Raw genomic sequence first — 14340 nt, forward strand, 5'->3', positions numbered from 1 at the left:
CATTACAAGAGCAAAGGATGCGCCACTTACCTCGTCGATACGATTATTCTTACGCCTGAAACCTTGAGAGGCCTAACTTGATTTAGTGAACAGGTTCAGAACAGGACGATGCGGACTCCCAGCCTGGGGGACTGTTCCACCGCTCTGCACAGTAGTAGTTCTTATCTCGCTACGCAACCAATGCGATTGTAATTGTGGAACGATCTGCAGCAGGCGACGATGTTGATGTGCTGGAGCGACGTAGAAGCGCGAATGCCACCGCAGTAATGGTCTCAGCCCCGGTGTCGGCCAAGAAACTTGGAGCCGTGTACACACCTGGTTGTCTACAGGTCCTCTGAGTCAGCCTGGTATGATCAGATCCTGGGAACCTACAGGATAAAGCGCCAGAGGACGCACCACATGCTCTCCAGAGTTACCTGGGGCTGATCACGTCGTCCTTATCTCAAGGCTTTTCTAATATGTCTCAACAGCTGCTGCTCTCTACCCAGTCAATGCCTCTCGTGGCTCTCATTGTGATCTCCCTTCTTACTTACCTGCTAATATGGGTCTTCTATGCCAGACATATAGACCCGCTAGCCAAACACCCCGGGCCGTTCTTTGCTTCGATCACGCGGTTCTGGCACATCTTCGATGTTGCACGAGGAAACTCGGAGGAGACACAACGAAGGCTTCATGAGCGATTTGGTATGAAGCTACTGCCCTACTCGCCAAGCTTTTCGCGGTATTGACCAGCATAGGACCCATCGTTCGGATAGCCCCGAATGAGGTTGCGATAGCGGACCCTGAAGCAATCAAGACCATATATGCAACACATACAGGGTTCACCAAGGTACGCAATTGATTCTGAGAGGCGCCACTGATGCTGACGTCGTACAGACCGACTTCTACCTCCCATTCCGATCAACCTGGTCAAGATACCCAGATGCCTTTACGAACCTCGACGAGCGTCAACACGCCGAGAGGCGCAGGATCGTGAACTCTCTCTATTCCATGTACAATATACTGCGGATGGAGGAAAGTGTCGACAAATGTGTACAGATGCTTGTCGACAAGCTAAGCGAGGGTGCAACGAAAGGCAGTACGCTTGACATGTCGACTTGGGTTCAATGGTAAGACATTATACAGTAAACCTCATATATGCGAGAACTGACTTGGAATCTAGGTACGCCTTCGACGTCATTGGACAACTATTCTTTAGTCGCATGTTTGGCTTTGTGAAGAACGCTCATGACTATGGCGGCTACATCTATACCTTGGACCTACTGATTCCTTTTATCGCTGTTGCCTGCGCTTCGCTAGCGTACTTACGACCAATTGTACTTATTAGCGGCGCTATGATACTACGCGTATTTAAGGCACTTAAAGCTCTGAAATACATCGAAGAGACATCTGAAGCATGCGTCACGGAGCGGACAGGCCGCATCAAGCGCGGCGAAGCCGATGACTGCGAAGACATGCTACAAAGCTTCTTTAACGTTATGCACTAGAAGGGTACCGAGAAGGATTTTGGAATGGTTGAGGTAAAGGCCGAAGTTTATGGAGCTTTGTAGGTTCTTCTCTCTTGCGGCTTCACTCGCGCACTAACACTTACTAGCATCGCCGGCTCTGACACTACCGCAGCTGCTGTTACTGCTATCCTCTACTATTTGATGCGTACCTCTTCCGCTTACGCTAAACTTACCGCCGAGATAGACGAAGCTGCGCAAGCCGGACAACTTGGCCTAATCATTCAGTATCACGAGGCAGTTGGACTGCTATACCTAATGGCTTGCTGCAAGGAGGGTATGCGACTCTACCTAAGCGTGGGTATGATACTACTACGTCACGTACCTAAAGGGGGCCGCGTGATCGCTGGCGAATGGTTTCCTCCTAGCACTTGAGTTGGTATGAACGCAGCGGTGGTACAGCGCGATAAGAGCGTCTTCGGCGACGATGCGGATGAGTTTGTACCTGAACGATGGCTTGGTTTAGACGCTGCAAGGATGGAGAGGTATATGTTACAGGTACTAGTTACATTTCCAGCTTCTATGTCCGGCTACTAACCCGAATCGAAGTTTGGTGGTGGATCGCGAACATGTATCGGGAAGAATGTGAGTGGGAGCTTACGAGTATATTGAAGCTTCCTGACGATGTTACAGATCTCGTTGTGCGAGACGTACAAGGTGATACTGCAACTTCTACGCGAGTTCGACCTTGAGCTCCTCGAACCAGAGAAGGAATGGGAGACGCACAACTACTGGTTCAACAAGCCGACCAAGGTATACACTAAGGTTCAGCGTAGGCAGCCAGAGCGGCTGAAAGCTTCTTGAACAACTCACCCATCGCCAGCTTTGCTGTATTCATTTCCCGGTTGTATCCCAGCACAGGCACAATGCTATTCACTTGGGCTCTTGAGCTGCCTTTGGGAATGTTTTGAGCACTTGGACTGGCAGTTGCCCTCGCGGTTTTGCCTCATCCGTGCACTAGCCCTCCACGCTTATCAGGTAGTTACTAAGTACTCGAAGGTTCTCTCAACAGCCCACTCGATCGTAGCAACCACGAGAGCTACTACACACGGTCAAGCTTCCTCATGCCCACAACCGCCTTCCTAGCTCTGCCAGCCGAGGTTCGCATCAATATCTACAACCACATCTCGCCAGTCAACACCTCTTTCGCCTCATACTCCGGTCTCCTGCAAACATGTCACCTCATCCGCAAGGAATGGAAGTACGAAGCAAAGAAATGCGTATCCGAAGAATACATCCGATTCCAGTCTCTCCTCACCACCCTCAACATACGCATCCTCACGTCCGCTCGCGATTCATCAAAGAATTCAAAGATCGTACTCCGTCTCCCACCACTAGACCCCACGGCAGGTACCACCAGGCTACCAAATTTCATTCCCTGGCACTGGTCCTGGATTACCACCGTCATCGTTATCTTTAGCCACGAGTGGCCGCGGACTTACAGGTCGCAACTTGCCATGTACAACCGGTACTGCGACGCGCACAAGGCCCTGTGTCGGGATATCCTGGCCCCAGGAGCACATACTATTCCAGAATACGACAAGTTGTGCGAGACGACAAATCGGTCTAGTATCAGGCACATCAGTCTTCGCTGGTACAATGTTCCCCAGGATACGCGGGTTGAACGACGCTTCGGTATTATACCCGAGCCTTGGCTTCAGTATGGCGAGGACTTCGAGTATTCCATGCGTCTCTGGGATATACAGAATCGGCGTGATAGAGAGGGTGGGACTAGCTGTTTCAGTGTGGTCTGGCGGCGCAGGAGCTGGAAAGATGTTCCAAAGTGGTACTGGGTATCTCTGTTCTACTACAAAGTTTTACGAGCAATCTGTCTTGTTGCTGTCGGGTGGATTGTCATGTGGACACTGGACTTATTGTATCTTGAGTATAGTCGTACTTAGTGGTAGTTCTCCGCGGACGTTGGAGATAAATGGACGGATGTGCAAAATGAGCCTGTTCATCATACCTCGTGTTCTTCCCCCTTGATACACCTCTTATTCGTTGATATCTTCTCATATGCTCATACCCCCAGCCCTCTACCATGGTTGTGTCGCTAGCTGTTGTATCAGCTCCTCATTGAACTCTCTTTCTAATCTCTCTATATCCTCCTCCGTCGCCTCTTCCTCATTAGTTTTCGCCGGCCCCCAAGGCTCCAACCCTACACTCCACCAATCCGTCTTGAACATTGCATCCCACCCCTTGTTCTCCACTTTCCTCTTCTTAAAGCTCTTCGTTGACCTGCGCCCCCTTCTAGCCAGGCTCGTGGTAAACTCTTCTTTGCGAAGACCTGTATTTGAGGCCAGTCTGTCTAGTTCCTCTGGTGGGGCTGCGCTATTGAACTTTCGCCAGAACACTGTTTCAGAGAAGGTGACGTGTTTGTCCTTGAGCGATACGTACCCGGACGCAGGCGTGGGCTTGTTTCGAGGTCCGCGGTTCAGTGCCGATTCCACGCACCCAAGACTCGTGCGATGGCTCCGCTTGCCCGCTTCTCCATCCCATGTTCTTTCGTCTTTAATCGCATCCCCAATCTCCCGCTTCAGAATTGCAACAAGTTCCAAAAGCGGCCCATACCGCCCCGCGATCAACGGCCAATACCCCTCCGCCGCAGTCCTCCAATCCCTACAGGGATATTTGGATTGGTGTTCACACCTCATCTCCATCCTCTTCATACTGCAATGCGCATCGTAAAACTCTTCCACGCAAGCTGCGTCATCTTTGTAGCCCTTGGAACTATGTATGAGATCCTCGAGCGTCTTCAAGATTTCCTTTTGTTGTTTCTTGATGCGTCTCAACGTGGACGACGCGTACGATTCCGAGGCGCCGTGAATGCAATATATGTCTTTGGTTTGTTTTCCAATCATGTCTTCGAGTGTTGTGCAGACTTTCATGAGGCGTTTCGCTTGATCGCGTGTGATGTGCATGCCGGCGATGTGCGCTTTGGGTGCTTTGGATGCTGTGGGCGGCTTGGATGCGTTCGGCGTTGTCTTTGTCTTCGTAAACCAAGACATAAGATATGTGTGAAGGTAGTATAGATAAGAGAGGGATTGTCGCGCGCATTGCTTTATTGCGCGGCTTGGTGAGGTGGGTTGGGGCGGATTCGGTACCCTGGGTGGGATTCTGATGCGAGCCAGTGAGGAAGAGCGCATTGTGGTTGAAGGGGCGGTGGTTTGGTTGATGGGTAGGCGTGCGGCTTGCATGTGAGCCAGGAGGCGATGTATCACTTGCACGTTGCGAGTAATGAGATAATGCAGGGGCGGTGCGAGGCTAGTTCTGTTGCGCATTGTGAAAATGGGCTGTTGAGTGTGAGATAAGGGAAAGGGTCTGAGAAGACGGGCGCCTGTGAGACAATCTGGTTTAGGGAACAAACAACAAAAAGAGCAAGCGGATATGATACGTCAAGCACTACGCTTGACTGCGTTGATGTCAGAATCGCTCTGCTGGCTGTCAAATGTGAACAATACTGGTTGAATTAGATCAACGTGGTAACATGCCTCACGGTCACATCTTCGCCCTATCCCCATGATCCGCATTCACGAGAACATAGCGATAGCGTGCATGTCCCTCCTCCATATCAACCACACTCTTATTCGCATCCTTCATATTGCGCTTCTGCACCCACGGCTTAATCCCCTTGTCAGCCGCAAACTGAAGCATCTCCTCAATCTCCTTGGGACTGCCAATCTGGCTGCCCCCAATCTTGCATCCTTTGCCGATAAGACCGAACGCAGCGATCTGAGGAAGTTTGTCTTCTGGCGCGCCGACCTGGATGAATGAACCGCCTGTACGCAGAAGTCGGAGATATGACTCGAGGGGCATGTCTGGAGAGGAGACTGTGCTGATGATGAGGTCGAGGGATCGGCTGTGGTTGCGCGCCCACTTGTCGTCTTCAGATGTCGCGATGTAATCTGTTGCACCCATCGCTTTTGCGTCGTCGACCTTGTTTCTCCGTCGGCTTATCGCTACAACTTTCTCGCAGCCGAGTGCTTTCGCGAACAAGACGCCGAAATGGCCTAGACCTCCCAGCCCTACGATTCCTACCTTCTTCCCTGGACCCGCGCCGTTGTTCTTCAGCGGCGCATAGACGGTGATGCCGCCGCACATCATAGGCGCCGCTTCTTCGCTCTTCAATCCAGCGGGTATCTTGATCGCGAAATGCGCTGGGACGCGGACGTAGTCTGCATATCCGCCCATGCTCCAGCTTCCGTCGGGGTACTTCGCATTGTATGTACCCACCATCTTCGGGCAATGCTGCTCAATGCCTGCGCTGCATTCCTCGCAGTCGTCCTTTAGGCAGCTGAACGCCTGCGCGCCTACGCCCACTCTGTCGCCTAAGCGCAGGTCCTTGACTTTATCTCCCACACGCACGACGTTTCCGACAATTTCGTGGCCGACGCATACGGGATAGTGGGTTGCGCCCCAGCCAGATCGCAGGGTGTGGATGTCGGTGCCGCAGATGCCGCAATGGGAGACTTTGATGTCGATGTCGATGGCGTTGAAGGGCTTGGGTTGGAAGGACGACCATGTCATATTGCCCTGTGCGGCATTCTTATCGTGGCCTAGCCAGCCGTGAAATTCGGAAGGGGAGGTCATCTTCGTTTGGGGGCGGGATCTCTAACACTGGAAGGCGGGGTGAGGTAATTTGAGCTGGTCAGTACACTATTCGAGGAATTGGTCGTAGTGTTAGCTATCAAGAATGGAATAACAGTAGATGTCGAGCGTTGTCGCGCATCGCGCAGCTAGGACCGAGGATGGCCGACGTCATGGTGTTGGGACAATGTTATCCGAGGCATCTCGCCGAAGCCCTGGACACCAGATGAGGGGGACACGGCTCATGAGAAAGAACAACCCCCATCATCGCGAAGAGTCACGATAGATTCAGCGGCGCGATATCGTGTCTCTGCAGGTGTCGAGAACGATCTTGTCCTCGGCTCCAACACTTCCCTGGCTTCCCGTTGCAAACTTCGCATACCTTTTCATCGTGTAAACGGGCCACAATGTTGTCTAGCAGCGGTCCTCGTCCAACGCACAGCACATCATACAACGGCCTACGCACACGGCGAGTAGTGACGTCTCTGGTGGCCATCTTCTGTTTGTATATAATATCCGCCCAATGTAGCCACCTGTGTTGCTTCGGGTGCCGAACGACTCGGAGAGTAACGTTGACACTGGAGAAACAGGCGCTCCATTCTGCCGCAAGGTCCGCGACGTCTAGATGAGCCCAGCTATGGCTCCCTCGTAATGTGTAGACGGATGGGTAGAGTGAAGCGAACTTAGCAGTATTAACGCTCGTTAGGTGGAAGGATACCAGGCGGAACTCTTGAAGCAGCTCGTCCTAAGAGCTGTTCGCTGATGTCGCACCGTCTATCCCCACGAAAAGAATTAGGACTCGTATAGCCCGACCTGCGAGTTTCTGGACATGACCGATGGCATCCATACACATCCGACGATACCCTCGACAGTCGCCAAGTTGACTGAAAATTGTGAGAGCGGAGGTGACGTGTCCCAAGTTGTATGGAATCCAGATTGGCGTGTATGTGTCCTCATGGAGAACCGTTTCGACGTCCTTCATTGCATGCGGCTCGGGCAGACGGTTGTACAAATGCTCCCAGTATTGATAGAGGGCTTGTACTCTTTCGTACCACTCAATCGCTGTATCGCTAAACCCGCTGTTCTCTCTGCGATGATTACTCTTCCTGCAAGCCACGAGCACAATATCGTAGACTTCGTTGACGTCGTCTGAGTTGTCTGCGACGTGCACGTCGCTGCCGAAGAGAGCTAGTTCCTCGGGTGTGCTCGGCAAATGGAGAGCGGTGTTGTTGAATACAGGCAGGTCAGGGTACTCGGCGCGGTTTGGTAGAGTCGGAACGCCATCTACAATCTGGAAACACTTGTTGTACGCGGGACTTCGCATGGTCCGCCAACTTGGGTCGTAGACAGCTGAGGACCGTGAGTACTGCATGTGCACTGTCGCGCTAACCCGCGACCATCAGTCAGCAGCTCTAATGCCCGGGCATATCGGCAGCCCACTGTGCTATACTCCTGGGTATCTTCTTGGCTTAATTACACCAGCGTCCAATTTAGACACAGGACATTAACTGCTAAGATTGAGGCGATCACGAGACTGCCTAGAGATCTGTTCATTCATGCTACTGTACATTACTACGCGATGCATTGATATAACGCGAGAACCAAATCTACCAACCCCTAAGCCTCGGTCTTCTTCATCCCCTTCGTGAACAGCGGACTCTGCTTAACGCGTTCCCAGTCATGAAGCATCATGGTATTTGCCGTGCCATCCCTAACCTCCGTACCCCCACGCCTAATCATCTCCTCTTCAAACGCATCAACCGCAGCTTTCCTGTCCTCGCCAGCCTGAATCTTAGTAATAGCTTCGTACAACTTCCCAGCGTCTGTAACAGAGTGATTGAGGCCTTGACCTCGCTGGTACGTCATCGGATGCACAGCATCGCCCACCATAGTAATTAAGCCGCGATGGTTATCCCAGCGATGGCCTTCCATGCCCGGGTCCCAGTCGGTGAGTCCGAGATACCACACCGGCGTGCAGTCTGGCGTCCATGCAAACGCACTCCTCCATGGGTCGCAGAACTCTTTTGCGAATTCTTTTTGTTGCGCCAGGCGCTGGGCACCGGTCCAGTTCTTTGTGGCTTCCTGCTCTTTCAAACTACTTCTCCACGAGATATAGTAGAAGAAGGTCCAGGAAGCCGGGTCATCTTCGTCCGGCGCATCATGCATGCCGAAGAAGGCGAAGTTATTATTCGGGTGCGCACATGCTAGATACAGCGGGTGGAATGACCGCAAGAAGCGGGCTTGCTCGGCGGTAAACTTGCACTGGACAAACGTGCACGCATACGGTATGTGGTTGATGGAGCCCAATTCTCTGCCAAGTAGAATCTGCCTGGTGGAAGAGCGTGCTCCATCCGCGCCAACCAGCATGCGTCCCGTCGTCGAGGTTCCGTCGGCGAAATGGGCAGTGACTGAGTCATCATCAGGTGAGTATGAGACATCGTATAAGCGCTTGTCGAAGTGTATGTCAAGGCCTTGCATTAACAAGTCGCGCAACTTGCTCCTCCGTAAGCGGTAGAAAGGCCCGAAGGTGATGGCTGCAACCAGCGCTCCGGTATCGCCTCGCAGCCACTTCAACGTGTCCTGCTCTTTCGTGGGGACATTCGGGTCGACCTGGACGCTCTGGATGCGGTCCCACCAGCCATCTGGCATGAGGCTTTTCAGGACTGGCGCGCCCCAGTGAAGGCCCATGTTCCAGTCGCGCTCGCCATGCGTGGCAGCGTTCTTCTCGAACACGACGCACGGGATATTCGCCTAGTTGTTCGAATGAGGCTACTCTTTTGCATTACACAGACGGTGTACATACTTTGCGGAGCCCCTGTGCGAGTGCAAGTCCAGCGGTTCCTGCGAGCTGGTCAGACCGTGTGGTGCAGCATGTATGCGGCGTCACCTTCGCTTACCAGAGCCAATAATCAGGTAAGGGAGCTGCGCCGCAATGGCTTCGCCGTCGGCAGTTGGTTTTTCCATGTCAAGTCGCCTGAGATCATCGATGGACTTTGGTCATACTCTCAAACTGTTCTTCGTCTTCTACAACAAAGTTCGAGTATCCACTGTAGAGGTGCTCTTGGCCCACCCTCTCCAACCCGTGCCGCCTGCCAAAAGGGCCGATTAGACAACGGCGATGAAGGGAATGACGCCGTTTGCGGCCCGCAAATGAGCCAGTCCAGCAGTCACGAGATGCATTCATCGACACCCTCCTTTTTGACGTTGTTGGCAGGCTCGCCAATGGCCTGACTGCCTCGGACACCCAGAGTCTTCGTACAACGTCGGTAGAGTGCCGCCAGCACGCGCTTACCCCGACGCCTCTAACAGCCATGCAGGCGATGCAGCACCGTTCCTTTTGCGCGTGCATTACACGCGCATCAACGAATGGCAGCGACCGGAGCAGACGACCGATCCGCTGGATCTACTCGGGGATGCTGCGCGAACGCGGCGCCATCGGTGCAATGCTCCACTTTGCCAGAGACCCCTCGCCCATTGACAGACGCCTCCAAACGAGAGTCAGCGGCCGGCCAGCGTCCAGCAACTTCCCAGTGCATCGGCTCCAACTCTCCAATATGTAACCCGTCGTTTCCGGGCGTCGCGTCGATATCTCCCCCTCCTCCCCGCCGCGCACTCTCACGACAGCACCATGGCGTCTTCATCTTCCCCGAAGCCTTTCGAGGGCATCGGCTTGCACCAGCAGGATAGCGCCGTGCATCTAGGAGACGACGCGCCTTCCTCCAGCTCGTACCCACAACAACACGCCCCCGTACACCACGCAGCGCCACAAGACTCCGAAGCTTCCCCCGTAGACGACGACGATGGCCTTGGCTTCTCGTCCGACTCAGCCTTCGACAGCGGCAGCCTCCTTGGCGACGAGACCGATTCGCTAGCCTCGTCCATCCTCCACCACCGCATGGAGAATGGACGGCAGTACCACGCATACCGCGACGGCGCATACTGGGGGCCGAATGATGAGCTGGCGAAAGAGATACTGGACTTCGCGCACCACATGTACCTCCTGACGCTCGACCAGAAGCTGCATCTTGCGCCGCTGGTTAATCCACAGACGATATTAGATTGCGGCACAGGAACCGGCATATGGGCAATTGTATGCTGCCCAGACATTTCCTCTTCCGAAGTAGGCTAATGTAGATACGTATAGGACATGGCAGACCAATACCCCTCAGCAACAGTAACAGGAACCGACCTCTCCCCCATCCAACCCGAATGGGTCCCGCCAAACTGCCACTTCGAAATCGACGACGTCTCGCTCGAATGGACCTTCCCGCCCAACCACTTCGACTTCATCCACATCCGCGAGCTCTTCGGCTGCATCCCAGATTGGGACTTCTTCTTCCAGCAAGCCTACAAACACACGAAACCAGGCGGCTGGATAGAAATAGTAGAGCACTCCGTATGTCCTACATCCGATGATGGGTCAATGGGGCCAGATCACTTCTACCATACCTGGGGCAAGGTGGTGGTGGAGATGGGCGATCGTTTCGGCAAGACGTTTACGATTTGGGAGGAGAGCGCTGAGAGGATACGACGAGCCGGGTTTGTGGATGTGACGGTTATGGAGTATAAGTGGCCGATGAATGGGTGGCCGACGGATAAGAAGTTGAAGAATATTGGGAGGTGGAATCAGCTGAGGTTGATGGATGGGGTTGAGGGGTTTATGTTGAGGTTGTTGACGCAGGTTGGCGGTGTGAGTATTGCTGAGGTTGGTGTGGTGGGTTAAGCTGACATGATGCAGTGGTCTGTTGCACGAGCTCAACTGCATCTGGCGCAGATGCGCAAGGAGTTGAAGAGTTACCGGACTCATGCGTACTTACCTGGGACAGTCGTCTACGCGAGGAAGCCCATGAAGTGAAAGAAGGGCACGTCACATTGACCTCACTTCGCGAAATGGCTCCGCGTTTGGGCTCAACTTGTCCAACCATCCAGAGAAGAACCGGCTTGACTGCCACCGCAACCATTATCGCGGACAGCCTTGGGACGAGCGCGCATTTTCACCCATCACAGTTGTGAAACGAGATCATGACCACGAAGGAAGCGTGTCATTAGATATCAGATCTACGAAGATCGTGATCCTTTTTGGGAAAGGAAGACCAGGAGCCGCCTTCAGTTTCGGACGTGAACCCGAAAACCCGCAGTCTCATCCAGCTTCCAACATCTTGGTCAGAATTGCCATCATCGCTCAAACCGAAACCCGACAACTCCTCACTCTTAAGTGCGTGGGCAGTCGACGGACTTGCACTTGCCGCAGTTATCCTCCGCAGTGCTCGCGCACAGACATAGAGCCTTGCAGATCATATCGCCGGCGCCGCACTTCTTGCTGCATTCGTACCCGGCATCGCGGCAAGCTTTGCAGTGTTCGCTGTTAACGTCTTCGTCATCGCTTCCCTCCCGAGCGTTGGCAGCGGCAGCGAGTTTCTCATAGTCGGCGGTCTCAGGGCCAGCAAGAGCGATGTCGTGGTCAGTGAACTCCCATTGATCGCAGTCTTGAGGAGCCTCGACGCAGCCTGTGGTAGAGTTAGTATAGATAGAACAGAAATGAAGCTCTCGCTGAGCTAGAGAGTGTTATCACGTACCTTGTTGGCGGCAGATTGACTTCGGGTTCGAGTGCAACATGCAGGCGCAGTAACCCTCGCAATGGGGACCAAAGCCGCACGCCTTGAGGCAATACGGCAAGGCCTCGGAGCAGCCTTGTGTTGTGCAGGTGTTGTCGTCGCCGTTGACATCAGCAGTCTGAACAAAGTCCTCGGGAGCGTCTTGGTTGTAATTGATGGTTCCGGGGTCGACCTGAGTAGCGGTCTCGGATGAAGACTCCTCAACAGTCGCCGACGCAGCTTGGTCAACAGCCGCAGAAGTATCTTCGTCTCGACGAACCTTGCCACTGAGCTCGTACTTCTCGCAACCTTTAGGCCCTGGCTTCTTGCACGCTATAATCTGTGTTAGCAAAATATCCAAACTCCCACTCCATGGCTGCCGCACGGTATCAGCTGTTTCACATACTTGGATCATTATTGCACTTGATGTTCTTGCCTAGAAGCTTGTACACCTTGCACTCGCAGTAGTGCGCGCAGTGAGGACCGTAGTTGCACGCGACGACGCAATCTTTCACGACATCCCTGAAGTTCCTCACGTCGCTCTTTTTATCGTTGTTCGCGCTTGCGAGAGCGGCGAGGCTGACGACTAGGAGGAAGATGGTGGTGAGGAAGCGCATGGTTTTGAGTGAGTGGTGGTTAGGTTGATTTGGCGTGGGAGGCAAGGAATGAAGGAAGGTGGGAGGCAGGTGGAAGTAGGTGGAGGGAGCTTTTTGACTGAGGAGGTGAGAGCGCGGTGGTGCATTTACGTCACCGCTTGGACGAGCGTTTGCGCGTGGGGAAAGCGCTGCCTAGGCAGGTGGATCTTGTGGAACGCTCGTGTGTCGCGTATGAGTGAAGGTGAAAGGAAGGTGCGCCCTGCGCGCGAACGATAGTGGCCTCTGGACGACACATAATTTGACGCAGTCGAAAAAGTATGAGGCTCTGGGACTCCTCGCACCGGAACATCGGATTTCGCGCCGAAGCTAAAGATGAGTATGACACACGAATCCTCGTCGGCGTTTCGATGTTATCTACCCTTTCCCATGTCGCGTAACTCGACACTCGGCTCTCTTTTCACTACAACCTCCTTCCGCACCCAGATATCGGCATCCTTATCTCCTCTCGTACAAGATGGGTTGCGGCTTCGCTGACTAGAGATCTCTATATAACTCGACGAGTGCCCTGTAACACCCGCGGATGTGTAACCCGACATCGTAGCAACACCCGCATGCTGTGCGCTCCACAAGCCCGAGTCGAGGCTCATCATGAATGGCTTCAGAAAGGGGATGGTCGAAGTCATTATACTGGCCACTTGCACTATTTGTCCGCAGACGACGATGTGCCATATTGAGTGGAGAAGATCGCCGTGTTGGGGTAAGGTGCGGATGTATGCGATTTGGGCGGCTGAGGCAAAGACGACGCTGTGACCCATTGTGTTAGTGCAAGCGGAGTGGTAAGGCAGTTTTTACAAAGAGTAACACGACTTACACTATGCGTGAGCAGAAGCCTGTGATGAGCGTGAAACGTTTTTCCGGGGTAATCTGCAGCGGTAGGACCATCAGTGTCGGTACACCGGCGAGCGCAAGGTCGGTTACGATGTTCATGACAGCATTGTAGGTGCGTACGGCGCGCTGAATGGGTTTAGCCACTGCTTTATACCAGGATATGCAGATGATCAAACTTACGAGGTCCATACACCTCGGGTCCGTGATATCCCATCTTTGCGGAGACGGACATTGGAAGGCGATAAGGAACACAGCGCTCAATCCCCATAGCACGGTCAAAACACCTGTAGCGCGCATCATCCTCCTGTGTGTGTCGACAGGCGTTACTGACGTCAGCGAGACGAGCAAAGAGCCTTTGGCGGCAACGATCGCAAGCACGCTCAGAATCTCGCTGCTGAACAGAGCCTAACGCTGTCAGCGTTGCATTCCAAAGCTTCCGTACTCTATACCTTCCAGGCCCCATCAATTTGATCTGGTTCGAGGCCGGATTGTAGATTCCCAATCGGCTGACCCGCTGGACTGAGGAGAGTCGATGCCTGTCCTGCTGCGAAGACCTGCAATGTTGTTTGTCAGTGCACATAGTCATGCTTCTCTTCCTCAAAGACCTACCAAGGCCACTAGGAGCACAAAGTCGGCTTCGACAAAACGCTTTGACATGGCTTTCTTCGTCGCGAATTGCGCTACGACTGCTAGTATCGAGAAGGCAAGGAATAGCCATGCGAGGATCTGAATCAATGGTGCTGCATGGCCTTCGTGGAACGCAGGACGCTTGCCAGCATCCATAGCCTTGCGTCTAAAAAACATGATGGTTTACGTTTGGGAGTGAAGGGCTCAGATGTCGTGATGGTCGGTCGCGAGGTCAAGGCATTAGGGATATAATCCAACGCGAAGAACTCAGCTTCTCCTGTTGCTATCTCTGCGCCGCCATCCAACACACTGTAATCGCATGGTGCCCACGGACGTCTCAGGGCGAAAGAAATGATGTCGTCCTGCTTCCATCTCACCTTGGAGCTCTTTCATCGAGGATTCCCGAACCCGCGCGGCTGGTATCACACCCACGTAGGCGTGTGAATTTGCTCTTTTCGAGTTCTTGCATGTGCGATTAGCTATCATACGCAAGGGTATGCAAGAAGCTTACTTCTATAGTACTATCATCCGAAAAGGCTTGCG

The 14340-nt window shown here is 53.4% G+C and overlaps 6 protein-coding genes across 6 annotated transcripts; 2 read left to right on the forward strand and 4 right to left on the reverse strand.

Moving 5' to 3' along the window:
* Nucleotides 1-2129: 2129 nt before the first annotated feature.
* J4E83_010961 (uncharacterized protein) lies at nt 2130-3406 on the forward strand (the record flags this gene model as incomplete). The annotated part of the gene is made up of 2 exons (XM_049337839.1): nt 2130-2277; nt 2505-3406. The coding sequence occupies 2 exons, from the start codon at nt 2130-2132 to the stop codon at nt 3404-3406; spliced, it is 1050 nt and encodes a 349-aa protein (XP_049183049.1).
* Nucleotides 3407-5003: 1597 nt separating this feature from the next.
* On the reverse strand, nt 5004-6095 carry J4E83_010962 (uncharacterized protein; the record flags this gene model as incomplete). Its single annotated transcript, XM_049337840.1, has 1 exon — nt 5004-6095. The coding sequence occupies one exon, from the start codon at nt 6093-6095 to the stop codon at nt 5004-5006; it is 1092 nt and encodes a 363-aa protein (XP_049183050.1).
* A 1614-nt stretch (nt 6096-7709) lies between these two features.
* J4E83_010963 (uncharacterized protein) lies at nt 7710-8893 on the reverse strand (the record flags this gene model as incomplete). Its single annotated transcript, XM_049337841.1, has 2 exons — nt 7710-8843; nt 8885-8893. The coding sequence occupies 2 exons, from the start codon at nt 8891-8893 to the stop codon at nt 7710-7712; spliced, it is 1143 nt and encodes a 380-aa protein (XP_049183051.1).
* Nucleotides 8894-9720: 827 nt separating this feature from the next.
* J4E83_010964 (uncharacterized protein) lies at nt 9721-10947 on the forward strand (the record flags this gene model as incomplete). The annotated part of the gene is made up of 3 exons (XM_049337842.1): nt 9721-10182; nt 10237-10573; nt 10919-10947. The coding sequence occupies 3 exons, from the start codon at nt 9721-9723 to the stop codon at nt 10945-10947; spliced, it is 828 nt and encodes a 275-aa protein (XP_049183052.1).
* A 356-nt stretch (nt 10948-11303) lies between these two features.
* On the reverse strand, nt 11304-12303 carry J4E83_010965 (uncharacterized protein; the record flags this gene model as incomplete). Its single annotated transcript, XM_049337843.1, has 3 exons — nt 11304-11599; nt 11669-12019; nt 12093-12303. The coding sequence occupies 3 exons, from the start codon at nt 12301-12303 to the stop codon at nt 11304-11306; spliced, it is 858 nt and encodes a 285-aa protein (XP_049183053.1).
* Nucleotides 12304-13149: 846 nt separating this feature from the next.
* On the reverse strand, nt 13150-13974 carry J4E83_010966 (uncharacterized protein; the record flags this gene model as incomplete). Its single annotated transcript, XM_049337844.1, has 3 exons — nt 13150-13575; nt 13620-13724; nt 13780-13974. 3 exons carry the CDS (start codon nt 13972-13974, stop codon nt 13150-13152), a joined length of 726 nt encoding a protein of 241 aa, XP_049183054.1.
* Nucleotides 13975-14340: the final 366 nt, after the last annotated feature.

This window comes from Alternaria metachromatica, assembly GCF_023757995.1.
Source record: "Alternaria metachromatica strain BMP 0045 chromosome Unknown scaffold_57, whole genome shotgun sequence".
NCBI classification, from domain to species: Eukaryota; Fungi; Ascomycota; class Dothideomycetes; order Pleosporales; family Pleosporaceae; genus Alternaria; species Alternaria metachromatica.